Source organism: Chenopodium quinoa, unplaced genomic scaffold, assembly GCF_001683475.1.
Source record: "Chenopodium quinoa cultivar QQ74 unplaced genomic scaffold, ASM168347v1, whole genome shotgun sequence".
Taxonomy (NCBI): Eukaryota; Viridiplantae; Streptophyta; class Magnoliopsida; order Caryophyllales; family Amaranthaceae; genus Chenopodium; species Chenopodium quinoa.
The window spans coordinates 6380951-6407704 of NW_018742951.1; the positions used below are offsets into that span (position 1 = coordinate 6380951).

General features: G+C 39.4%; 1 protein-coding gene across 1 annotated transcript; it reads left to right on the forward strand.

The window, feature by feature from the left end:
- Nucleotides 1–12258: 12258 nt before the first annotated feature.
- LOC110728653 lies at nucleotides 12259–13441 on the forward strand. Its single transcript, XM_021908296.1, has 2 exons — nucleotides 12259–12646; nucleotides 12846–13441. The coding sequence occupies exons 1-2, from the start codon at nucleotides 12259–12261 to the stop codon at nucleotides 13439–13441; spliced, it is 984 nt and encodes a 327-aa protein (XP_021763988.1).
- Nucleotides 13442–26754: the final 13313 nt, after the last annotated feature.

Sequence of the window (26754 nt, forward strand, 5' to 3'; positions counted from 1 at the left end):
GCTTCTTTTCTCAATGACTTCCCAAAAAACCGTTCTAGGTGCATCACAGGAGGCGGATGATGCCAACTTGGAAAAGGCATCCGCCTGATTATTCTCGGACCGGGGCACCTGACTTAGATGAAATTCGTCAAGTGACACGGCCTCCTCTCTGACCGCCTGCAGATATTTGATAATAGCCGGATGGGTGGTCTCGTAGTCACCGTTGTAATGGCTAACAATCAATTGAGAGTCTGAGCAGGCGGCAATCTTTGTTGCCCCTGCTGCCTTACACATGCGTATACCGGCTAGCAGGGCTTCATACTCCGCCTCATTATTAGAGGCTTGGAACCGAAACCGTAGTGCATACTCAAACTTATCCCCTTCCGGAGAATGACACATGACGCCTACACCACAGCCGTTCACCGTAGAGCTACCGTCTACGAATAACTTCCAAACCTGATCAGGATTTTCCGGTTGCACCGACCTAGTCATCTCGACAATGAAGTCGGCAAACGCCTGACCTTTCACTGCCCGCCTGGGTTCAAAAGTTATCTCAAGGCTCTGTATTTCAACAGCCCACTTGATCATTCTGCCGGATGACTCGATGGTGGTCATTGGGCGCTTGAGCGGCTGGTCTGTATATACAATCACCGGGTGAGCCAAAGTAGGGCTTCAACCGTTTGACTGCGACGAACAGGGCCAACCCAAATTTTTCGATCATGGGGTACCGGAGTTCAGCATTCTTAAGCACATGGCTAATGAAATACACCGGTAGCTGATTACCGTATCTCTCAGCGAGGAGAACGGCACTGAGGGCATGATCAAAGACGGCGAGGTACATGTAAAGGACCTCCCGGGGCAGAGGGCTCACTAGCCTTGGCAATGAATGCAGATGTTGCTTTAGCTTTTGGAATGCCATTTCCGCCTCTTCTCCCCACTCAAATCTAGACCTCTTTCGGATGGCCTGGAAGAAATAGAGGCACTTGTCACCTGACCGGCTGAGAAATCTTCCCAACGCCGCCAGGCAACCGGTCAATTTCTGGGCTTCTTTCACAGTGCGGGGAGAACGCATGTCAATGACTGCCTGCACTTTTTCCGGATTAGCCTCTATGCCCCTTTGATCGATAAAAAATCCGAGGAACTTCCCAGAATCAACACCAAATACACACTTCTTTGGGTTAAGCATGACCCGGTGCCGCCTGAGTGTGGTGAATGTTTCTCGGAGGTCCAGTAGGTGATCCGTCTGTAGCTTGGATTTGACTATCATGTCATCAATGTACGCCTCTACATTCCTGCCAATCTGATTGATGAAAACGGTGTTTATCATGCGCTGGAATGTAGCCGGTGCATTCTTTAACCCAAACGACATCACCTTGTAACAAAATAACCCTTGATCAGTGACGAAGGTCGTCTTCTCTTGATCTTTTTTCCAGAGGGGTATTTGGTGGAAACCTGAGTAGGCATCCATGAAACTCATCAGAGCATGACCGGCTGTAGAGTCGACCAGATTGTCGATCTTTGGAAGCGGGTAACTATCCTTTGGGCATTCTCTGTTCAGATCTGTGTAGTCTACACACATCCGCCAGGTACCATTCGTCTTTTTCACGAGGACAACGTTTGCTACCCAATCCGGGTAGTAGCATTGCCGGATGAACCCAGTATCTAACAATTTTTTGACCTCAGCTGCTGCCGCCTGAGATCTCTCTTCACCGTGATCCCTCTTTTTCTGCCTGACCGGCTTCTTTTTAGGATCCACGGCAAGCTTGTGGACAGCTAGATCCGGGCTGACGTCTGGCATCTCCTCCACTTCAAAGGAAAAGATGTCTTTGAATTCTCTTAGAAGTTGGAGCAAGTCTGCTCCCAGCCGTTCATAAGCAACCGTCCCAACCTTGACAGTTCTGTCAGGACGGGTGTCGTCTAAGACGACATCCATGCAGTCACCAACCGGCTGAGGTCGTTGATCATCTAACCTTTCCCCGGCTAGTGATTGCTATTTTTCTGATTTAACGGGGTCCGTCTGGCTCGCCTTTCTTTTCTTACCGGCTGCCCTTGGAGCCGGGACTGCTGCATCGCAGTTATCAAGTTCTACGGGGTTGCCGTCGCCGGCTGCCCCCATAGTAGGTCTGACGTCAGAGAGATAACAATCCCTAGCCGTCCTCTGGTCCCCCTTAAGGGAACCGACTGTACCATCGTCCTTTTCAAATTTGACAAGCATGAGAGAGGAAACGATGACAGCCTTTGATTCATTGAGGGTCGGACGGCCAAAAATCATGTTGTAGACGGCAAGCTCTTCTACAACCAGGAATTTGATCACCATGTGGCGTCCTTTCCCCTTTTCACCCAGCCGGATGGGAAGATCTATGCTCCCAACCGGATGCACAACACCTCCCCCAAAACCAACAAGCGGGTGGGGCGCCTGGTGCATGCTACTGGATTTGTACTTGAGCTTGGTCAAGCACTGATAGCTGATTAGGTCAGACGAGCTGCTGGTATCTATTAGGATCCGGCCAACTCTCTGATTGGCAACCTTGCATTCAATGACTATGGGGTCATCGTGAGGTCGTCTGACCTTGCCCCGGTCCTTTTCAGAAATAAGGACCTCAGGAAATATGTCTTTCGACGCCTGGGTTTCCTCAACTAAGTTAACCAGCTTCCTGATGTTATCTTTGGTGCCCCGAATAGTGGGACCCCCTCCGGCAAAGCCGCCGCTATTGTGAAGATAGTCTCTTCATCCGTTTTCGAATTTGCAAGAGCAGCTTTTGCCGCCTGCCCTTTCTTGGCGAGGGTGTTGCCCTTGGCTTTGGGCAGATAAGACTTTAGAGCCCCTTCATCAGCCAGACGGCCTAATAGCCGCCTGAGGCTATAGCAATCATTAGTGTCATGACCAACATCCTTATGGTACTGGCAGTATTTGCTTTTGTCCCGGCTGCCTACAGGGCTTTTCATAACAGCTGGCTTGTCGAGAGACATCCGGTCCTTGATCTCCATGAGGATGGAGGAGTAGTCCTTTGTGAACTCGTACTTGGGGACGTACAGTTCGGATTTCCGTTTGAGCTTCTGAGCCGGCTGACCAGATCGGTCTGCCGCCCAGACCTCCTTTCTCTTCCTTTCTTCCTTTTTAGCCGGCTGTTGTTGTTGTTGCCGGCTGTCTCTTCTGTCATATTTTTTGAAATCCGACGGCTGCTTTACAGCACAAAGCTCCGTCGCCTGTATGTAGGCTTCAGCTTCCATTAACGCCTCTTGGAGGGTGGCTACCCTTTTCCGGACGAGGTCAAACTTGAAAGTCGACCCATCCTTCAGACCTTTAAAGAAGTCTGTGTAAGCAACCTCATCAGACAGTCCTTGAATCTGGATTCTCATCAGATTGAACCGCCTGACATACGACCGGAGTCCTTCTCTGTCACCCTGCTGTATTGCCCCCAGATCGAGGCTTGTCTTTTTAGCCGGGATGTTCATTGAGAAGTTTGACGTAAACAAAGACACCAAGGTCTTGAAGCTGTTGATGCAGCCGGCTGGTAAGTTACCAAACCACCGTTGGGCAATGCCCTTCAGGGTAGCCGGGAAGCATCGGCACCAGACGACATCATCCAACCCCTATAGGTACATGAGGTTGGAATAAGCCATTAAATGATCTTCTGGGTTGGAGGTACCATCATAGGCCCCTACCAACACGTTTTTGATCTTGGCCGGCTGTGCCGCCTGGGTTATCTCAGGGGAGAACGCCGAGGGTTGTTCTCCCAGATTTAGCAGGCGCTGCTGCCAATCTATGAGTTGGAACGACTGCTGCTCATTTCTGCCAAACGGACCCGTTTGGGTAAAAGGGGATCCACCCAGCCCATTCGGCGAACCGAACAGACCAGGTTGGATCACTTTGGGTCCAGACCGGGCGGATGGTTCGCCCGTCTGACTCCCTAGACTTGTTCCCGTACGCCTGTTAGAGGTGTCACGGAAACTGTCTGGAAAGGTCGACGTTGAGGCCGACGCAGACGTCAGACTTCTCTTTTCTTAGAGAAACGTCCGGGCGTCAGAGAATATCTTTTATGAACCATCCGGCTGAAAATGCCGGATGGGTTTTCTGGGTTCCGCTTGCGGGAAGCGGAGCCGGTTTTGATCGAACTTGAGGCCCTCCCCCTCCTTCGGCTTTGGATGAGGGGTAGGGACCCGGTCTTTAATAGCCTTCTTGCTAGAAGAAGGCTTCTTGGCTGGCTGACTCTTCTTGGGAGTAGCTGACCGAATAAGGCTCTGGATTTCGCCTTTGAAACTATTCATGAAAGTCATGAGTTCGTTCCTTGTGACGGGAGCAGTGCCCTCTGCCGCCTGTGCAGCTCCAACCGGGTTGCCGGCTGGGTTGCTTGGAGCAGCTTGGATGTTTTCCCGTTCCTTCTTATCCCTGGAACGGGTGTGCTTTGTTCTGAAGGACCCGTCTGGGGCCACATAGGTGTTGAGCTCGTACTCATCACCGCTTTCATGGTCCGTCTGGACCTCAGGCTCAGCCGATGGCCGCCTGTCCTGATCCGGTGGTACAGGGTTAGAGGCCATCTCAGAAGTACTCTCCCCACAAACGGCGCCAAATGTTTCGGGGTTTTTTGATGCGTCCTGCGGGAGAGTTACAATTCCAAAAATGCCCTTCGACCGCCTGTACCTGCAAAACCACGAAGACTCCGGTTGGGTGGAGCTCCGCCTCCGACGATCAAGTCAGTGATGTACGGGAGGAAGAAAGTGCGTAAAAGAGTAATTACTTCTCGCGTAATGGGAGAATTCCGCAATTAAGATTGCTCGGTTTTTGTGTAAAATGTATTTTTGATAGTATTGAATGCCAATTGATTGTAAGTCCCCCATTAATGAGGACTCCCCCACTATTTATAGTGGGAGCATTGGTCCCCCATTTAGGGTTCCTAGGACACGTGTCAGCAGGGGATTGGAGCCCTGCGGACCAATAGCAAAATGCCACGTGTCGTGCTGCCATTGGGCCACGTGGTTGGGGTAATTTTACCCCAAACAGGTACCTTGTATATTTTTCAAAGCATGAGGTACCTTTTGAAAATCCCTCGATAAACTCTAATGAAATACGATCTCAAACTTGATCAAAACTTAGATATGCTTTAAAATGATGAATATAACCCAAAAATTACGTAATTGTTCGCATTTTTAATAACTCAACCAATGGGGACATTCTTATGAAAACAATCTTTCTCTTCTTAATCATATTTCTTTATTCAAAAATTCATTTTTGCGCACCACATGTAAGTAAAATGTTGAATTGTTAATGGTTGAATTGGTATTGCATTTTGTAAAAATAAAAAATAAAAAAAATCTAATAGTTTATAATAATAGGATGAACAACAGTTTCATCATGTAAGATATGGGTTCACTTGTGAATTGCTCAACATTGGAGAAGTGAAAGAGATGGTATCACCTTATAGGATAGAGAACAAACTCCTACTATAATCAATTGGTTTTAGTATGGAACCTCCTTGAATCTTGTTAGTGGACCAAGTTCTCCACCTTATTTGGTTGCAAGACTCATTTCTTATTATCTTAAATATAACATGGTATTAGAGTCCGGGTTGCGAGTCTCATCTGAACTGGGTCTTTGATGGCAACTAGATACCAATACAAAGCTGCATAAGAAAATATAAGTTTGTGGCTATATTCCTTTCACCTTAGTTAAGGTGTTATTGCATGAAATTTTTTAAGTTTGCATAGAATCTTCCTATCTAATTAGGTATTGTTTTTCTTGGTTTGATCTAGTATGTTTTTTTGCTTCTCTAAATTGATACATTTATAATCAAATATGTTTTGGTTTGAATCATTCTATTCTAGTACTAAGAATAAGGTGAAGAGAAAAAACTAGACTCCATAGAATTTTGAGTTACTAAATATAGATAGGCAAAATGTACTTGATTAAATACTAATTTTCCACATATAACTTGAAAACATTTGGCTACTTTTAATCTTTTATAGCATGCATCAAAATTAGAATTAGACAATTTATTAAGCTATAATCTTGGTTTGAATCTTATTCTGCAATATTTGAAATTTACTTGATAATATCTAATATACTAATAGATATTCATATTCATTTATATAATATCTGACAATTATTCATTTCATTTTATCATTTTATTTTATAGTTTATCTGACATCATTCGAAAGATTTAACAATAAAGCTAATATAACCATTTTTTTAATATTGCTAAACATACATTAAGTAATTCAAGCTAGAAAGATTTAATTTAAACCGTTACATTATTAAAATTGAATCCGAAATCGAACGCAGCATGAGTCATATAAATTAGGGTATTGGCTAGCACTGTAACAATATTCCTTCTTGAGAGAAGCTTACAGCTATTAATTGGATAACCCTAAGAAAAAACATTCACCAGCCGCACAAGTTTTCTCTAAAATGCTCCTAATTAATCTCAAGTTGTGTCAATTTTTCTCTGCTACTAACCTTAAGCTTCCTCTAGCCTTTTGTTAGGAAAAATTCTCAATCAACTAAGATTTCAAGGAATTAGGTTTGATGGACGAAAAATTCGTTCGCATGGTTTATATTCTAAATTTTATCTCTTTTACATTTGAGTCTTAATCGGCTATTTCGTCGAGCTTCCGTCAAAATCATTTTTGTGATTTTTTCCAACACTTTGATTTCATTATGGGTTGTCTATGATATCTTTCACAAAAGATATTGATTTATGGCCTTTATCTCTATTTCAAACCTGCTAGTTTTGTTGTTGATCCAATCTCTTATCCCCGGCTGAAGGCCAAGTGCTTTCTTATTCCCACTTGAACGATTCTCTTTTTTATTAGACTCACCAATTCCCTTGTCGCTTTGTACCGTGCTAGCGCCATATTGGATCTTCACTTCATTTGGTAAGATTTTTCTTTGGTCATAATTACATCTTCACGCATTATATATATATATATATATATATATATATATATATATATATTTATATTGTATGTATTTATGTATGTATGTATATATATACATATATTGAAACTCTTTTTTTTGCACTAAAGTTCATCCCAACTTATGACATATTCCATTTAAAATATTGGCTTTGGGTTTACAAATTTCAAAGAATAAAGTATCTTAATTTATTTTAACTTGACCAATTGTCCGCCATAATAATTTAATCATCAATTCTTCTTAGATTTAGGTTTGGGGTTAACCTAAATAAGGATGGGTGAAGAATATGATCTTGTTAATAAACTTGATCCGGGATTCGCTTGAACCGAATAAAATCTAGAAAATTCGATCCAATTTTCTATTTACAAATAAATTGGATTGGATATTTTGAAAAATTTGAATCGGATTTGGATTGCCTTTTAAAATTCTAGGATATTTGAAATATCCAATCTCTTAAATATATATTCATGGTTATAAAAATATTAAAATAAAAGCCCACCTATTAATATATACTAAAAAAAATGAGATATTTGATCCATTTTTTGATGTTCGGATACTCCCTTAGTCCCAAAATAATTAATACAGAAAAATTTAACACACATGTCAATGCACTAGTTTGACCTCAAATATATGTAAATAAATAATAGTAAAAAATAAAAAAAAATTAATATTATGAAACTTTATATTGATAATTATTTAACAACATATATATTTTGTGATAAAATTTGACTTCAATAAATTACTAAAAAATTATGATCAAAGTGAGTATATGAATAGTGAAAAAAACTCATATATATGTCAATTATTTTGGGATGGAGAGGGTATCACATTATACAAAAATATCCCCCAATAATGTCAATTCAAATATCAAGGTTTTTTTTTAGATATCCAAAACACTCTTGTTTAAGAGAAACTATTGAGAATTTAATTTATCAATTAAAAAAAGAAAAGAAAAATGTAATGGGTAAAAAAAAAAAAGCGAAGGGTGTAATCTAAAACCACAACTAGCCAAATCAATTTGTTGTTTAAAATATATAATTTGAAATGATTTTCGAATTTGTGATAATATTTGCGATAAAAATAATATTACTAGTTTCACACAAAATGAATTTGATAATTCTCAATAGTCTCTCTTAAACTTTAGACTTGGTTGCTAAGAGGGTTTTGGAAATCTAAAAAAAACCGTGATATTTTTTAAATTCTATTTAAATTGACATTAGTGGGGGGATATTTTTGCATATTGTGGTACCCTCCCCATCCCAATATAATTGACATATTTGGCCTTTTCACAATTCATATACTAACTTTGACTATAACTTTTTATAAGTATTAATATAAAGTTTCATAATATCAAGTTTTTTTTTAATTAAATTTAATTACATATATTTAAGGACAAAGTAGTGCATTGACATGTGTGTCAAATTTGACTGTATTAATTATTCTACGACTTAGGGAATATTAAAGAAGACTTATTGTTAGTAAAAAGAAGTAACCTTCCTCTCTTGGATTTTTAGTCAACAAGTTTGTATTTACTTTGGAAAAAAAAATTTAAACAATCCCCCCAAAAAACTCTTTAGCCTAGTTCTCTTCACCTTATTCAAATAATGTGTAGTACAAATAATTTAAGTTTAGTAAAAATAATTTTAATTCAACAAAAATTATTTAAAATAAGTTTTGTCTAGTCAAAATAAGTTTTAATCAATAGAAATTAGGAACTTTAATGACAAATATAATTGGGAAGCGAATCAGTAAAATAAGTTTTATTTTATAAATGATTTAAATTTAGCGAAGATAATTTAATTTCAGTAAAACTTATTTAAGTTTTGCAAAAATAATTAAATTCACTAAAAATAATTTAAATTTGGTAAAATAAGTTAGTTTACCAAAATTCAAGTAAAACAACCAGGGCCTTAGTCATCGTAATTTAGAGAAAATAAATCTTCGACCTTACCTTCACCAAACTAGATCACAGCAACCCAAAATCCATATCCTAGTAATCCCACATCCCTACCCAAAAAACTAACCACCATCCCTCCTAAGAATTTAATCCAAAAGGGATTTATATTGTTTTATAAACGACAATTCTTCATTAATGTCACAATACAAATACTAGTATTGCAACAATCATTTAATTTTTTATACTTCCTTCGTTTCTAATTAGATAACACGTTTTGACTTTTGACACTATTCATAAACTTTGTTTTGACTAACAGTTATGATTTATAGATGAGAGAGTGAAGGAGTGCTGAATTGGTTAAAGCTCCCCTCCATGGGATCATTTCTCATCATTTGCCCTTGTGGCTCTCTAAACACCAAAAAAAAAAAAAACAAAAAAAAAACAGTTATTTTAGATTAAAAAAAAAGTCATTTGGGATCTTGTTAGCTAGATTTGTTTCAATGTGCACTTAATTAAAATTAAATTTTTAGTATAAATTTACAATAGTATAATTAAAGATGATTTCACTTGAATTTTGAATTGCAAACGTGATAGGAGTAAAAGAAACATGTCATCTAATTTGGAACATAGGAAATATAATTTTGGCTAACGAACGTAAATTTTATATTTTTTTCCAATGAGTATTTTCCGATTTTATCTTACTAAAAGATTGTCTCAATGCATCTTTTATTGTACTTAATTTAAAATTTAAACAATCTACCATGCCAAGTAAAAATTTAATTACACCAACAGATAAATATATATATATATTTTTTATTCAAAGTTTTTATACGTGGCTTGAATTGGACAAACTTAACTATCTTCAAATCTTTATATTCTCTCTATTCCAATGAATATAATTCTTATATATTGCTATAATGAGAAATAACAAAGACTTTGTAATTGAGAGATTTATATTTTTAAAAGGGGAAAGTAATTTAGAGACATGAGTATTTTGAAGTACTTTCTCTATTCCTAATTTTTCAACATGCTAATGAAAATGGTTAATGAAGCCCTAGCCTTAATTAGGATGCATACAAGAAGATTAGGGGGATGATTTTGGCACTAAAAATTGATTTTGGCGCACCTTTATGTGAGAAGAGCATATGGAAAACCGTGCTCTCATAATGAGTATCCAAAATCAATTATTTGGTATGCCAAAATCATTTTCCGAATATTACAAAGGAAAGATACAGAATTATTTACCTTATTAACGACGATGGATGCATGATTTTATCGTAAATTTTCAAAGTTATACTTATTAAAAATGTATTTTAATGATTATGTAACCCTTAGGGTTTTTTTATTTAATAATTGATATTTTTGTTCAATTATAAATTGATGTTATTATTTAATCATGGGAAATTTTATATGGTGGCCTCCAAGAAATGAAAATTCTACATGGAAGACAAACTTTTTTTACATTCTATAGAGTGATCCCCTATATTTTAATAATTGAGTTGGGTGACCTTATTTGTGTTTTATGGTTAGCCTTAGTTGTTTTTAAGTAAATTTACTAACTTACCTCTTTCATTTTCGACCAAACCACAACCCCCACCACTGCTCTCCCATCCCCAACCACCACCCTCATCCCTCTTACCCTCCCCCACTCTTACCAGTGATTGACGGTGCCTAGCATTCCCTCCTCCTTGCCAGCGACCCAACTCCTCCATTCCCCACACCCGACGCCCCCATCTCCTTTCTTTCCCCCATCTTGACATCCCCACCCTGCTTCCGTTCCCCACCTCAATCAAAATGACCCCACTACTCTATTCCCACCCAAATCGACCACCCTCTCCTTCCTCCACTCCAAACACCGCCCCCAAACCCTTGCCCCAAAATCACCTTAATCGTTTTTAAGGTTTTGTTAAGGTGGTTTCGGGGTAGGGGTTTGGTTTGGGGCAAAGTTTATGGGTGGGGAAAGGGGGATGGGATTGATTCGAGGCAGGAGGGCAGGCAAGGCGTCGACGTTAGTTAGGGCTTGGACGTCGGCTGCCGCAGAAGAGGGGGGAAAGATTGTTTCGAGGTGGGAGCTGAGAGAAGGAGGAGTGGTTTTCGTGGTTGGGTTAGTGCCCTAAGTGGAGAGGTGGGGTTTGGATCCTAGGGATAGGACGACGGTGGGGGTATAGCTAAGCGGCGGCGACAGTGGTGCTTAGGTGGTTATTGGAAGGTAGTGGTGGTGGTGGCTAAGCAGCGGCGAATGTGGTGGCTTAGGTTGTGGGCATATGTTGTGGTGTGGTGTTAATCAAGGGTAAATTAGTAATTTTGTTATAATGGTTAAAAATTAGTCATTTTGTGGCTAAGTTAGCCATAAAAAATACAATTAAGGTCACTCAACTCAATTATTAAAATGTAGAGGATCACTCTATAAAATGCAAAAAAGGTTTGTCTTCCATGTCGAATATTTAGATCTTAGAGGCCACCATGTAGAAGTTCCCTCTAATTATTAATATAAAAAATTATTAATTATATATCAACAATTTTTTTATTACTAATTCTTAATTACTAAAATCGCTCTATTCTACTACGCTGACACTTGCTCTACCTACTGACAACTTCTCTGCTTTACTCTAAAGCTCAAAAGAACATGAACAAACTACGCTAGAGGACCATCCACACATAAAAGTAGAGTAAGTGTAATGAAAGAAAAAAAAAAACACTCTGTAACAAAATATGCATGTATATTTCAATTAAAGAAAGTGATGCACTTTTTGTAAATGACCGAATAGTTTATATGTGATTTATCTTCTTCTCTCCTTTATTTTTTCATTAAAACCTATTCTTTTTGGAATGTAGCTCTATTTTCATTGCTATTAGAGGATTTTCATTAGTTATTTTAATTTGTTTCAAATAATATTCGTTGCTTTTGGAAATTTAAAAAGTTTAGAGTATTTGATAATTTGTTTATAATTTAAAAGATGAATTAAAATATTAATCTCAAACTAAATCATAAAAATTACTCCTATATTTTTAGTCTCATATTAATAAAATAAAGCACTTCTTATACTTTATAAAATTTACTCCCTCGATATTTAAAATAAATGCTCTTGGGGGTAGTTATTTGAAAATGGTAATTTTACGCTTGCTTTGACTGCATGGTACCTGGTGTGAGGCGAGATTGGAGAGAGATTTTGGCTGCGGGGAGTGGAGATGATACGAATAGTGGTTCGCGTCTATTTACTTTTGTTGCAGGTGTGGTGTTAAATAACACTAAAGAGAGGAATAAGAAGTACAGGAAAATAGTGAGAGAGAGGGATCAATTTAATAGTCATATGGAGGTGGAAGATGATGGGGTGTTGGGGGAAAGGATGCGCAATATGGAGGGTGCTGAGTTGGAGGAGGAGGGGTCGAATAAAAAGGTGGCTTCGTTAAGTTCTCAACTTAGATGGCGAGTGGCAGAGGCTTTTTATAAGCAGCCCCGCCTAGCTCAATGAGCGAGCACAACAGGATGAAGGAGTTGGGTGATGAAGTGGCTATTCGGTGCGGATGTGCTATATCAGTGACTCATGGACTACCTTGTGCATGCACCATTCACCGCGTAATTACCCAAGATAGGGCGTCGTTACATGTTGATCAGGTTCATCCATTCTGGAGGACGCTCGTTATTGGAGAGCATGCTATTCCACAGACGGTCCACCGTGAACAGGAGGAGTTGGAGCAGTTTCGTTCGATGTTTGGCCGAGTGTCCTCCAGTCACCCTTCAATCATTCGTGATGCTACCCACGTACTTTATGACATATTCAACACATCATGCTTGGATCACGAGGAACCTAAAGGGGTCGAGCGACCTAGAGGTCGACAACCACGGCGGAATAGGAGTGCGTTTGAGTACATTCGTGGTCGTGGTCGTGGTCGTGGTCGTGGCCATGGTCGTTCATCGTCATCCAATCGTAGCCAATCTTCTTCGTCGGTGAATATGCCCGGCACCGGTACAGTACTTTACTTTAATTTACTTTTTAGAATGTTTGTTTAGTTTAATGCTGACTTGTTAATTGTGTTTATTGATATGTGCAACAGGAAGAATGGATATCGATCAGTTTCCATATAAGGACAGGATCCCTAACATCATTATGGCATACTTGGACGGGTGGAATGATGTGGTTGCAGATGGTAACTGCGGATTCCGGGTCATGGTTGATGTGTTTCAGATGGGTGAAGACAACTACGGTTTAGTGCGTCAGTTAATGTACAGTGAAATCGCCTCAAACCGAGGTGTTTGTCGCCATGTGTACGACCAAGACTTGGATAGTTCTCTACAGCGTATCCGGTGGGGAGGAGGACCTTGCGGTCAAAATCATTGGTTCGACGCGCCACTTGATCTGTTTGCCGTTGCAAACATCTACAAGTGTGCAGTTATGCATTTCGGGCTTGGTTTACATAGTCGAGCTTATTATCCATGTACCACGGTTCTCCCTTGGTGTTCGCGTACGACCGTCACCACACCAGTAAAAGAGTTAGCTATTGCATTTCTGGAGCCGTCATATAGAAATTTCATCCGATTGGACATGTCATCCAATTTTCCGGTGCCACCGATCATACCTCGGTGGTACACCATTCGCAGAACAAGCGTAGAGGGTTGGGATGTGTTGTATCATGACCGGATGCGTCATTAGAACAACCTAGCTGCCTTTTAGGTTTTCACGCGTATACCTTTTCTATGTAACCTTGTATTTTTATTGCTGTTTTTATTCTATTTATTTATTTTTTGTATTCTAATTTTGATTAAATTTATATCTTGCATGCACACTAATTAGTATTTGCGCGTTACAAACTAAAAAGATAATGTCAAAATTTAAAAATTAAAATAATAATGTCAAATGTTACAAACTAAAAAGATAGTGTCAAATTTTACAAACTACTATGATAATGTACAAAATGTTCTATAAATAAACTGCCCACATATCAGTAATCCCTCTGTGACGCCCACTAACAGGATCTAGTCGTGTCACCTAATCAAAAATAATTCCTAAGTCCTCTAACTAAAGTAGGTAGGGAAGTAGGGTCGAATCCACAGGGAAACAAGGTTCTTCTATTCCTAATTAACAATTATAGTCTAAATCACCAAGTAACCAAATTTGTGTTTATGGGAATTAAACTAATAATGAAGCTAAACAAATAAATCTAAAGAGATAATCAATAGTAAAAAGCTCTAGGGTATAGGTTCACCAATAAATAATACTCCAGGGTAAAACATACGATCAAATATCAATGCATAAATTAACCAGATTATAAAGGGTTGTCGCTACGTATTATAATCACATAATTAATCTACTGGTATTAAATCTCATCTCTCGAATCTTGACCTAACCATTAATAGATTAACATGCCTATTGAAACTAAGCCTAAACATCAATTCTCATCTGTCGAATCTCGAATCAATATTGCTAGACTCATACAATTAAACCAGGCCTAATCTAATTGCATAGCATTAAATTAATCAATAGGAAATTAATCAATCATCAATAATAAACAATAATAATTTACCCCTTCGTATTATTCATGGATCCCCACAACCCTAGAATAGAAATCTACTCTGACATAATTGAATCTAAACTAGACATAATAATCAAAGAATGCATGAAAATAACAAAATAATTAAATTGCGGAAAATAAAGTAAGTAAGAAATCGTACCAAGAATTAACGGAAAAAAGGAATTTATTCGCGCCCAGTCGGGCGCGCATCCGGGCGAAACGTGCCCGGGCCTTCTCCTATCGCCCGGCCGGGCGCGCCTCAGGGCGAGGGCACTGCCCGGACGGGCAGATGCTTGGGCTTACTCTTCTTTGTCCTTTGGGCTTTGTTACCTTAGCCCAATTCGTCATCCTTCTTGGATTGAATTGCCCAAGCTCCAAATCTCCTCATTGAGCCCTTAATCACCGGATTGAATCATCAATTACGGTCTTGGTCTTCGAAACACGATCATATAAATACGTTTCAACTCCAATGCTCGCGGTGGCTCCACTAAATGCCGGGAAATGCACCAAATCTGCAATTTCCTGTAAAATAATGCCACAACTACGAAAACACTAGAAAACGCGTATTAGTAATAAAATTGGCTCTAAAGAGCCAAAAATACTCCTAACTATGATCACGGGATGGGGATAAAATACTATATATAATGAATACATCAAACTCCCCCAAGCCAAACTCTTGCTTGTCCCTAAGCAAAGAGCTCATCAATGAATAAATAAAACATTCTTCACCCCAAAAATCAATCAAAACCAAGCATAACCGATTCAAGGCTAATCCAACAAATATGCATCAAAATTAACCAATCAAATCCATCTAACTACTCATCCTTCCTAACAATTGTCAAATAGAGCAAACCACAAGAGCATATAGAATTCAAGACTAGTGCTCACACACTCAACTCTCATTTATGTGGCGAGTAGAAGATGTACTCGATCGCTCTCCATCCAACCCCTTTAATGTGAACAATACCCTCCCAAACTCACAACACTCGTGTGTTTAAGAAAACAAACATTCAACCTAGTAGTCGACTCGGAATATGTCAAATCATTATTTGCATTCATAATCAACTAATTTCACATCCATACAACTCTATGCACAAAGGTCGGAAGGTCTTTAAAGCTTGTAACGTAAGGTTAGGGTAAAAGGTAGGATGAATTTGGGAAAATGTGAGAGTAAAGCCATGCTTAAGGGAGCCAATCCTAATAAATAAAACCAAGGTCAAAATTAAATAATGACCAAATCATCTCCAATACAACTCAACTCTACCAAAAATTCACCAAACATTCAATTATAATAAAAATTCCCAACACTTACAATTTCACTCATTCAAATATGATATTATAGAACTTGAGTGATCAACAAACTTTGAACTCTTTTTTTTTTTTCTTTTTTTTTCTTTTCTTTTCAAGCCACCTTCATTAAAACACTTGAACATCAAAACAATTTTTTTTTCTTTTTGTTCTTTTTTTTTTTTTTGTACTCACTTGGAATTTTTCACTTTGAACAACAATTTTTCAATATTTATCCCAATCTATAAAAATAAAAACAAATAAAAACTTCTCAAGCCCACCCAAAACTGTGCAAATAAATATTCACACTACAAACTCCCTCACCTCACTCACTAATAGCTCCCCCAAGCCAAGCTTGGGACTAGTAACCAATGGGGCAAAATAGGCTTGTAATGTGGTTAATAAACAATAAACAGTCAAGGAAACAACATGGGTAGCAAGAAGGGAACAAATGTATCTAAAATCATCTGAAGGCCACCTAAAAGAACAAATGCCTTCGTCCTCCTCATTGTGCATAATAATGAGTCATACAAATACTACTCAAAGTTATAAACCAGTACTCAACTTCATTGACATACCAGGAACTAAAACACATTCCTAACCAAATCAACTAGTCAAGCACTATATTCACAAGCAGTTGGACAAAATTGACTCATGTTAAGACATCAAAGCAATCAAACATCAAATCATGGCTAACCTATCCACAATACTCATCATCAAATACCAAGAATCAAAACCATTTTCATGTATGGGGCACAAGGAAGCATGATTTATCATTCATTGGTTCGTATTATTGTATTTTTTTTTCAAAGCAGTAAATCTACCCTAGAAAGCAATAAAAACTATACTAAAGCACACACAAAAATAAAATAAAATAAAATAAAGAAAAGAAAATATACCTACATCCAAAATCTCCCCCAAGCCAGAATCAGACAATGTCCTCATTGTCTTGGGAATTAGCCCAGCGCGACTAATCATCACCATCCTCATCCATTTGGCCAGACTCACCACTGCCACCTGCACCACCAGAAGAACTACCACCAAAATAGTTAGGGTGAACATCCCCCCTAACCCCCCAAAGGGAATGTCTCGACCATAACCGGCAAATGCGGAATAATCAGTGTAAATACCATGGGAGGCGGGATCCACATATCCCTGGGGTGGTGGCCGGTACCAGTCAGGGTAAACAACATCATCGGGAATAGCACCCCGACGAGCATAATCATCGTACATAGGAAAAAGGGCTCTACCTTGGTTCCTCTCAACATACCCTAACCGTTGGTCAATAGAGCCAACCATTTGCCTAAGGTCACCCTGGGACTGCTCTACCCTGCCTATGGCCTGACCTATACTCTGTAAATCCCAAATAGTCTCGGAGTCTGGTGTGGGTCGGGGTCGAGGTACCTGAGGTGGAGGTGGTGGTGCCTCATAGTGAGGCTGTGGAGGTGATGGTGGACGAGGTGAGGCACGTGGTGGATGTTGAGACAAACCCTGTGCGTGATCAGGTAGAATGTCGTAGGTATACGACTCTTGCCCAGGGGGAAAGGCTGTCAACTTAGGGTTAGGGAGGGGGAAAACAGGGATGTACTCCCTGTCGACTCTGACTAACCATTCTGAAACTTGGTTACGACTGGTTTTAATCCAGTTTAAAAATTGCATGTATAACAGGTTTATCTGAGATTCCCCCCCCCCCCCACAGTTAGTAATCCCTGCATACTTAGACTCACTAAACCCAGCCTTTTTAAGGGCTATCCTAGTGATAAGGCCGCCAATGTGAATGGGGGTTTTAGCATTGTTGCTATAGGCATTGGCGTGCCTACTCAGGTGATGAATAATATAAAGGGCGATGTTCAATCGTCCATAACCAAAAACATAATGCCCTAGGATAGCTAATTCGTTAGTTTGAGCATTGTGGGGTTCGTGACGTCCTAGAAAACAGGTCCCTGAAAATCTGTGAAAATTTTTAGGGACGGGGTGATGGAATGGAAGAGTACTGGCATGCTGTGAATTAGGGCAATTTTTGCCCGTTAGAGAAAAATAAATATCATTTTCCTTATACTCTTCACTCCATTCAGTAGGGGGAGAGGAATCCAGTTCAAACAGTTCGGCAAATTCTACATAATTTAAACTAATGTTTCTGTTGTTTAATCGAAAATGTAGAATTGGACCATTCCTAGATTGTACTACATTAAGGGATGAAAGAAATTCACATGTCAACTCCCTATATGTCGGGTAGTACATATCAACAAATTTTCGCATACCTATATCAGCCATGAATTGTTTAACATGATCACACAAGCCTAATTTCTTAAGAGTGTGCCGGTGTAACCACCGGGAAGAAATTACCTCACGTCCGGCGAGATTTATCAAATGGTCACGCTGATCAGATGTAGTAATCCGAATGGTTGGACACAAATCCGGAAGTTGGAGCTCCGGATCGTACTGAACTCCTTGGCCCGAACCCGAACCCGACCCGAACCGCAAACGCTTCTTTGTCTCTTGAACATGGCGAAATTTTGATTGTTGAACTCTTCAAAAGTAATAATATCAGTATAGGAATGTAGGGGATGAAGAGGGGAGTATAATGATGGGAAAAACTTGAGATTTGGATGGGGGATGAAGGAAAAAACGTAGAGAGAAGTTAGAGAAAAATGGAGTTTTAGAGAGAGAAAGCAATGGAGGAAGGAGTAAGAAGGAAGAAAGAAAGGAGAAAAGAAAGTGAATCCGGAGAAATAGAGGCGCGCCCGGCCGGGCGACCTCTCGCACCCGGTTGGGCGGGATCTCGCCCGGTCGGGCGACTTTTTGCCAAAATTACATCGTACTCTCGCGCCCGGTCGGGCGAATTTTTGACGTATACGTAATTCTCCCGCGCCCGGTCGGGCGAGGATTCGCCCGGTCGGGCGCAAGGCTGAAATTTCCTTATGTCAACTTTTCTTATTTTCTCAAATTTTTGGCTAACTCTTTGTTCTCCAACCTGCGTAAAAATACTCTAAAATACGTTAGTTCCCTCTCTCGTCCTCTCCAAAAAAGTAAAAAATAAAATAAAAGATTAAAGTAAAGAAAAAAGAGAAAAATACGGGTTGCCTCCCGCAAAGTGCTGGTTTATCAAGGTCCCGCACGACCTTCTTACCATATGTTAATTAAGATGAGGAGGGATCGGTTAGGTGTAGTAATTCAACTAAACCTATCGTAGCCCCGTCGTGATACAATTTCAATCGTTGACAATTTACCTCAAAGAAACCACCGCGATCATCATATAATTCAACATAACCGAATTTATTTGTCCTTTTAATAGTGAAAGGACCTGACCACCTTGACTTTAACTTTCCTGGGAACAGTTTAAGTCTTGAATATTAAAACCTTATCACCCTCTTTGAATTCTCTCGGAAGGATCATCTTGTCATGTCATTTCTTGGTTTTCTCCTTATAGACACGTGCACTATCATAGGCCTGCAACCTAAACTCATCTAACTGGTTAAGTTGAAGTAACCTTTTCTCTCCTGCTAACTTAGCATCTAAATTAAGCTCTTTGATTGCCCAATAAGCCTTGTACTCTAATTTCACTTGACGTACACTAGTTTATAGGGAGAAGTACTAATAGGGGTCTTAAATGCAGTTCTATATGCCCAAAGGGTGTCATCTAACTTATCACTCCAATCTTTCCTAGACTTTGCTACCACTTTTTGCAGAATGGCTTTAATTTCACGGTTAGAAACCTCTACTTGCCCACTAGTTTGGGGATGGTAGGCTAAACCTGTCCTATGGTAGACTCCGTACTTTTTGAGAAGGGTATCTAACTTCTTTTCATGAAAGTGAGATCCTCCATCACTAATAACGGCTCTAGGGACCCCAAATCTAGGAAAGATAATTTTCTTAAATAATTTGTGAACCACTTTAGAATCATTGGTAGGAGTGGCAATGGCTTCTACCCACTTAGAAACATAATCAATGGCGACAAGAATATAACGATTCCCTTTTGAAGAGGGAAAAGGACCCATATAATCAACACCCCAAACATCAAAAATTTCAACTTCTAAGATACCTGTTTGGGGCATCTCATGCCGCCGCGAGATGTTGCCAATCCTCTGGCAAGAATCACAAGCTATGACAAAGGCTTGAGCATCCTTGAACATGGTAGGCCAATAAAATCCTGACTCGTTTATCTTGGCGACTGTCTTAGCAGGGCCATGATGTCCACCATAGGGGGAGTTGTGGCAGCTAGTGAGTACTCCGTGGACTTCCCATTCGGGAACACACCTGCGAAACAAACCATCTGCACACTCTCTAAACAAAAAAGGATCATCCCAAAAATAATGTTTAACATCATAAAGGAATTTCTTTTTTTGTTGATAAGACAAGTCAGGAGGTAGAGTACCACCCACTAAAAATTTAGCATAATCTGCATACCAAGGGTGTTGCTCTACAATTGAGAACAAGTGATCATCAGGGAAGGAATTATCTATAGGGAGAGAATCTTTACCATCATCATACCTGATCCTAGACAAGTGATCTGCTACAACATTCTCTGCTTCCTTTTTATCTTTTATTTCCACATCAAAATCTTGGAGCAGGAGAACCTAACGGAGAAGCCAAGGCTTTCTTTCTGCCTTGGCAATCAGATATTTCAGAGCTGCATGATCAGTAAAAACAATTATTTTAGAACTAACTAGATATGATCTAAATTTTTCTAAAGCATATATGACAGCAAGAAACTCCTTCTCTGTGGTAGCATAATTGACTTGGGCTTCATCCAAAGTTTTACTAACATAATAAATAGCATGTAGAACTTTGTTCTTTCTTTGTCCTAGCACGGCTCCAACTGCAAAATCACTGGCATCACACATAATCTCAAAAGGTAAATTCCAATCGGGAGCACATATGATAGGTGCCGATATTAGAGCCTGCTTAATCCTGTTAAAAGCCTCAAGACACTCATTAGTAAAATCAAAAGAGGCATCCTTCAACAAAAGCTGAGTTAGTGGTTTAGCAATTTTAGAAAAATCTTTGATGAAACGGCGATAAAATCCCGCATGACCTTAGAAACTTCTAACCCCCTTAACATTAACTGGTGGAGGCAATTGTTCAATCACAGAAATCTTAGCTTTATCAACTTGTGTAGATACGATATGACCAAGAACTACTCCCTCTGTCACCATAAAGTGACACTTTTCCCAATTTAAAACCAAATTGCATTCTTCACATCTTTTCAACATTTTAGTGAGATTAATTAAGCATGCATCAAATGAAGAACCATACACACTAAAATCATCCATAAAAACTTCCATGATAGACTCTATGAATTCAGAAAAGATGCTCATCATACAACGTTGAAAAGTAGCTGGGGCATTACATATAGGCCAAATGGCATCCTACGATAAGCAAAAGTACCATAGGGACAAGTAAATGTAGTCTTTTCCTGATCATCATGGTGAATTGGAATTTGGAAAAATCCAGAGCACCCATCTAAATAGCAAAAGAACTTATGATTGGCTAACCTTTCAAGCATTTGGTCAATGAAGGGTAAGGGAAAATGATCCTTCTTAGTGGCTATATTTAATCTACGATAATCAATACACATACGCCACCCTGTCACAGTTCTAGTGGGAATTAATTCATTCTTATCATTTTTTATTACTGTCATCCCACCCTTCTTAGGTACTACCTGCACAGGACTAACCCACTTTGAATCAGAAATAGGATAAATAATACCTGCATCAAGTAATTTCATCACCTCTTTCTTGACTACTTCTTGAATATTAGGATTCAACCTTCTCTGGGGTTGAATACATGGCTTGTGGTTCTCCTCTAAGTGTATCCTGTGCATACAAAAGTCAGGGCTAATACCCTTCAGATCATCAATACTGTACCCGATTGCCCTTTTGTGAGTTCTAAGAACCGTTAAGAGTTGAGAAATCTGTGGGTCATCAAGTGCAGTACTAATGATCACTGGGTGTAATTCCTGCTCATCAAGAAAAACATATTTTAAATGAGAAGGAAGAGGTTTTAATTCAGGTTTCTTTACCTCTGCAGGTTTTAATTCCTGAACCAATTTTTCTACCTTCAAATTTTCTTTAGGGCTAAGCTCTTCAAGGGAGTGAGCTGCCTCTATAGCATCCACCTCTTTGCTCCATATGCCAGCATCACCTGTGGTAAAATCACCACAAAGTACTTCCTCCAAGGGATCTCTTACAAGAACCTGCGGTAAGCTATCTTCATAAATAATGTCAATCACATCAATAACTTCAATACTACAGCAATCTTCCTTAATCATAGGACATTTTAAAACCTTCCCTAAATTAAAAGTAATATTATCATCTCCTACAGAAAGGGTTAGTTTTCCATTTTTCACATTAATAATGGCTCCTGCAGTGTGGAGAAAAGGTCTCCCTAAAATGATAGGAATTTGCGTATCCTCAGCCATGTCCAAAACTACAAAATCAATAGGGATATAAAATTTTCCCACTCTAACAGGAACATCCTCTAAAATACCTAAGGGATATTTAACAGAACGATCTGCCATTTGTAGGGTAATGTTAGTCACTTTCAAATCACCCATATTAAGTTTTGCACAAATAGACGATGGCATGACACTAACACTGGCACCCAAATCACATAAAGCTTTATCTATGAAGACATTACCAATGTGACAAGGTATAGAAAAACTTCCAGGGTCCTATAATTTTGGTGGAGATTTATTTTGTAGTAAAGCACTACATTCTTCTGTGAAAGCTACAGTCTCTACCTCATTAAAAGCCCTTTTCCTAGTCAAAATATCTTTCATAAATTTAGCATATGTAGGAACTTGTGTAATTAATTCTGTGAAAGGGAAAGTTACCTCAAATTTTTCATTACCTCCAAAAACTTACCAAACTGCTTGTCCAACTTTGTCCTTAAATGTCTGTTGGGGAATGGTAGTTTGATAACAGGTTTCCCTTCATCTCCAGCTTTGGGTTAGTATTACCCTGTAATGCATTATCAAGAGAAGGGTTAGTTTTTCCCTGCAAGGTATTATCAGTTGAAGTACTAGATTTACCCTGCAACCCTGCAGGGCTAGTAACAAAGTTATTTAACCCTGCAGAATCAGAGCTAACATTATTAGATATGACAATTTCATCATCAGGTGGCATAGGAGACTCATCATAATGTGCACCACTCCTCAGAGTAATTGCATTAGCATGATCTGTGGGTTGTACTGGCTGTGATGGCAGGGTTCCTTGTTGGCGATTTTGTAGAGTAGCAGAAAGTTGCGCAATTTGATTGTCAATGATTTTATTATGGGCTACTAAGGAATCAATTTGTGCATCTCTACTCTGCATGTGCTTTTGCATACTAGCCAACATGGTTTTAATTTCTGATAATGCAGGATTAGAAGATAGAGGAGGTGTTTGAGGTGAGGTTCTTTGGTTAGGTGGTTGGTAGTATTTTTGTTGTGGTTGCTGTGATGGTTGGGGTTGTGGTTGTTGTGGAGGTGGAGGGTTTTGGACATTTGTACTTCGGTAGGAAAGATATGGATGATTCCTGAAGCTAGGATTGTAGGTGTTGGAGTATGGGTTATTTTGCCTATAGGTATGAAAGGCATTAACTTGCTCCATGGAACTCCTGCAATCTTGTGCCCAATGACCTACAATACCACAATTATCACAAAAAGTTTCATTAGAATTATTCACAGCAGAAACATTAGCTACGGGAGCAGGAATAATAGTACTAAGGTTATCAAGTTTCTGACAAATAGAGGTTAATTGAGCCTGAACAAAGGATACTGAATCAACAATATGCTTCCCCTTGTTGGCAAAACCTCTAGGATTCCCATATTGGGAGTTGTGTATTGCCATCTCTTCAATAACTGTTCCTGCTATATCTTCATTCAGATTCATAAATCTCCCGTTAGCTGCCGAATCAAGGATTGATCTGGAAGAATTTCCAAGCCTGTTGTAGAAGGCTTGAATAAGCTGCCACTGTTTCATCCCATGGTGTGGGCACTCTCTCTGCAGATCTTTGAATCTTTCTCAAGCCTCATATAAACTTTCATCAACCTCTTGGGAAAAATTTGTGATTGAACTCCGTAGTAGAGTTGTTCTCTCTAAAGGGTAATATTTATTATAGAAATTCAAAGCAAGAGTATCCCAGTTAGTAATACCAAGAGCAACTCTATTTAATCCATTATACCACAATTTTTCTTTACCACACAAAGAAAAAGGAAAAAGAATCTCCCTAATTTGGTCCTGCGTGACCCCATTTTGCCTAATAGTAATGCAATACTGGCAGAAATCTAAAATATAAAGATTTGGATCTTCACCCTTAGCTCCACTAAATTGTTTCCTTTCAATCATAGTAATAAACTGGGGCTTGATTTCAAATTGTACTCCTTCGAGGGCAGGTGGAGGAGTAAGATGTGGGAAATCTGCTAGGGACGGCTCCGAATAATCGTTGATCTTGCGAGGTGGTTGGTGCGTCATCTCTGCTTCTAGTTCTGAATAAACTTATGTATCACTAGAATCAGATGGTGGTTCCAAAGGTATAGTACCCTCGGAAGTAGCTCGTACCTATCTAAAAAGGTTCTTCTATCTATGAAAGGAACGTTCAATCTCAGGGTCAAACGGAATGTAACCTGATCTAGAACTCCTGGGCATAAACACAGAACTACATAAACAAGTATGAGAAACTGTCCCAAAGAACTTGCGTTCTCTGAGACGAAAGAAAATAATTTAGATTACAAAAATAATCAGAAATAAAAATAAAACCGTTTCCCCAGCAACGGCGCCAAATTTTGACAGGATTTAGTCGTATTACCTAATCAAAAATAATTCCTAAATCCTCTAACTAAAGTAGGTAGGGAAGTAGGGTCGAATCCACAGGGAAACAAGGTTCTTCTATTCCTAATTAACAATTATAGTCTAAATTACCAAGTAACCAAATTTGTGTTTATGGGAATTAAACTAATCATGAAGCTAAACAAATAAATCTAAAGAGATAATCAATAGTAAAAATCTCTAGGGTATAGGTTCACCAATAAATAATACTCCAGGGTAAAACATACGATCAAATATCAATGCATAAATTAACCAGATTATAAAGGGTTGTCGCTACGTATTATAATCACATAATTAATCTACTGGTATTAAATCTCATCTCTCAAATCTTGACCTAACCATTAATAGATTAACATGCCTATTGAAACTAAGCCTAAACATCAATTCTCATTTGTCGAATCTCGAATCAATATTGCTAGACTCATACAATTAAACCAGGCCTAATCTAATTTCATAGCATTAAATTAATCAATAGAAAATTAATCAATCATCAATAATAAACAATAATAATTTACCCCTTCGTATTATTCATGGATCCCCACAACCCTAGAATAGAAATCTACTCTGACATAATTGAATCTAAACTAGACATGATAATCAAAGAATGCATGAAAATAACAAAATAATTAAATTGCGGAAAATAAAGTAAGTAAGAAATCGTACCAAGAATTAACGGAAAAATGGAATTTATTGACCAAAAGGTTTAGAGAGAGAAAGTACTCAAGAACAATAAAAAGCTAAAAATCTAATCTTGGAGAAAATAATACTAGGCTAATACTAATGAAAACGTAAAAGCGTCACTTAATTGTTCACTAAATATCGTATTTATACTCCTACTAAAAATAATCCAAAGATAAAAATTTACAAAAAGAATAAATGAAAAAATTCCCTTCAGAAACACGCGCCCGGTCGGACAAAGGGCCGCCCGGCCGGGCGCGCCTTTTGTGTGTCCTGAAGCTTCTTTGCGCCCGGTCGGGCGGGCATCCAGGCGAAACGTGCCCGGGCCTTCTCCTATCGCCCGGCCGGGCGCGCCTCAGGGCGAGGGCACTGCCCGATCGGGCGGATGCTTGGGCTTACTCTTCTTCGTCCTTTAGGCTTTGTTACCTTAGCCCAATTTGTCATCCTTCTTGGATCGAATTGCCCAAGCTCCAAATCTCCTCATTGAGCCCTTAATCACCGGATTGAATCATCAATTACGGTCTTGGGCTTCGAAACACGATCATATAAATACGTTTCAACTCCAATGCTCGCGGTGGCTCCACTAAATGCCGGGAGATGCACCAAATCTGCAATTTCCTGTAAAATAATGCCACAACTACGAAAACACTAGAAAACTCGTATTAGTAATAAAATTGGCTCTAAAGAGCCAAAAATACTCCTAACTATGATCATGGGACGGGGATAAAATACTATATATAATGAATACATCACCCACTGCCACTGCTCAAGGGCCCGTTTCAGATCATCAATAACAGTTCTGGCTGATGCAGTCGTCATGTTGTCCCTCTCCTGAAAGAGTCTTTGTCCCAGCTGCATCATCTTTCCCATCCACTACACACAACGTCAGACATAATTCAATATCGATGTATTAAAAAAAAAAACCACACAACAATAAATGTTTTATGAGACATACCGCATCCACGGCAGTGGGCGGTGGCACATCATCATCATCGGCGTCGTCGCCATGGTGGAGGTCTCTGATCAACCTCGGGTGCGAATACCGGCTGTACCATTCCATGTAGTGCTGGTCACACATGCCAGTCACCCCAGTTGGCGGCGGCTACAACTCCGCAGTCCATAGGCGGGCAACCATCGGAAACTGCTCCCACGTGGCAATCATGCTTTCCGCCATTAGACGATGTACTCCTTCGACGACGCAGATCGGACTGCCTTACTGGGCCATGCTGGTGGAGGAGGGACAACTTAGACAGTACAAATCCAAGATGGCGAAGACAGCGCTGGGGCATGTACGCCTCTAAGATCTCACGATACTGAATCAGTCCTATGTAGAGGGTCTTGGGTACCCTATTACTAGGATTCTGGCCTAAAGGCATCAAGTTCACCTGCACATTTTTTCAAATTAGTAAGATTCATATAATAAATGCATCAAAATATAAAATTAGAAATAATTTATACACTTTACCTCTAAGGGGGACATCCTGTCAAGCAATAACCGTATCGATCGGAGGCGGTCAACGGGCTTCTTCTCGAACCGCGGACTCCACACAGAGGCACGTGCCATCCCATCCCCAATAGGAACCGGGTCACGGTGTGGTCGAAACGCAGGAAAAATACTCGTATATCCAGGTCTGTAATAATGTCAGACATCCAGTGAAACCTGTCGCGTCAGCCCGACT

Coding starts and splice junctions, on each gene's coding strand:
- LOC110728653 (XM_021908296.1), top strand. CDS start 12,259: ATGAGCGAGCACAACAGGATGAAGGAGTTGGGTGATGAAGTGGCTATT. Junction 12,647..12,845: donor ACAACCACGGCGGAATAGGA/GTGCGTTTGAGT, acceptor TATGTGCAACAG/GAAGAATGGATATCGATCAG.